Raw genomic sequence first — 1,233 nt, 5'->3', positions numbered from 1 at the left:
GATCTTGGTGTCCACGATGACACTGCGGCTGGACCCATCCATACCGATGCGTCCAATCAGTGAGTGGTCTCCCCAGTCTGTCCAGTAGAGGTACCTGGCGGGCCGGTGGGCAGTGAGGCAGGAGAGATCCCGTGACTGGTCCCACCAGGAGCCTGCAGGGAGGCTGGACCTGGGTGCCCGACTATACCAGCTGCTCTCAGACCTCCCCGACCCTCCTTGCCCACATACCCATTCTGCACGTCCACCACCAGCGCCCGGGGCTCACGGAGGCCGGAGCTGACCAACACTGTGCGATAGGCCCCGTTGAGCTTGGACACTTCGATGGTGTCCCGGCCTTTGTCACACCAGTACAGGTTGCCACCGACCCAATCCACAGCCAGCCCATCGGGGTTGCTGAGGCCCGTCCGGTGCAGCACCTGTGGGCAGGGGTGGGGAGGAAGGGCCCTCCCTGGGTGACATGGGCCAGGACTCTCAGCCTCTCTGGGAGGACAGTGGATGGAAAAGGCCCAGCCCTGGACATGGTGTCAGCCTGGGCTCCAGGAGATGGGTCTCTAGATGACAGAGACCACATCCCAACCCCACAGAGCCTGGGAGCACAGGTGTAAGGGAGGTCAGACTAAGGAGAACTCACTGCTAATTAAGGGAAGGGAGAGAGAGGAGTCTCCTAGACCCCGCTGCTCGCTAGGCTCAGAGGGGAGAGAAGCGAGGACAAGTGGAGTCGTGTAGTGACTCAGTGAAGAGGAGTGGAGATGGCCTTGAAACAGAGAGGGTCCTCTGGGCAGGGACGGCGGCTGGCTCCTGGCCCCCAGCCTCACCTGCACGTTACTCCCATTCAGGTGCATCCTGCGGATCATGCTGCCCTGGGTTGTCACGTCTGTCCAGTAGATCATCTGCTCTCGGTAGTCGAAGTCCAAGGCAACGGCGTTGTTGAGGCCCTGCATTTGGGGGTGAGCAGAGGGGTGACCCAAGAGTCAGGATATGGAAGGCTGGTGAGGTGTGCAGGGAGGATGGCCACGGGTCTGAGTGGAGAGCGTGGGGCTGGACGGCGGGGTGAGGAGGGCGGGTCTGGCACCTGCTTGAGCAGCGTGTAGTTGGAGCCGTCCAGGTTGAGCTTGCGCAGGTAGTATCTGTTGGCGAAGATCAGAAACGGCTCCTCGTCTAGAGACAGAGGATGCCGGCTCAGCTGCTGGCCGGGGTGCATTCTGGCACCCCCCTGCCAGTCCCCAGCCTGCC

General features: G+C 62.1%; 1 protein-coding gene across 1 annotated transcript in view; it reads right to left on the bottom strand.

Annotated features, from left to right (window-relative positions):
- Nucleotides 1-1,233, bottom strand: part of LRP1 (low density lipoprotein receptor-related protein 1) — an 82,151-nt gene that overhangs the window by 14,551 nt on the left and 66,367 nt on the right. The window contains 4 exon segments of the mRNA XM_010839371.1: nt 1-94; nt 229-416; nt 816-935; nt 1,073-1,178. Of these exon segments, the coding sequence (XP_010837673.1) occupies nt 1-94; nt 229-416; nt 816-935; nt 1,073-1,178 (508 nt within the window).

This window comes from Bison bison, unplaced genomic scaffold (assembly GCF_000754665.1).
Source record: "Bison bison bison isolate TAMUID 2011002044 unplaced genomic scaffold, Bison_UMD1.0 scf7180017864115, whole genome shotgun sequence".
In the NCBI taxonomy this organism is placed as follows: Eukaryota; Metazoa; Chordata; class Mammalia; order Artiodactyla; family Bovidae; genus Bison; species Bison bison.
This window is presented reverse-complemented; position numbering and strand designations above follow the sequence as displayed.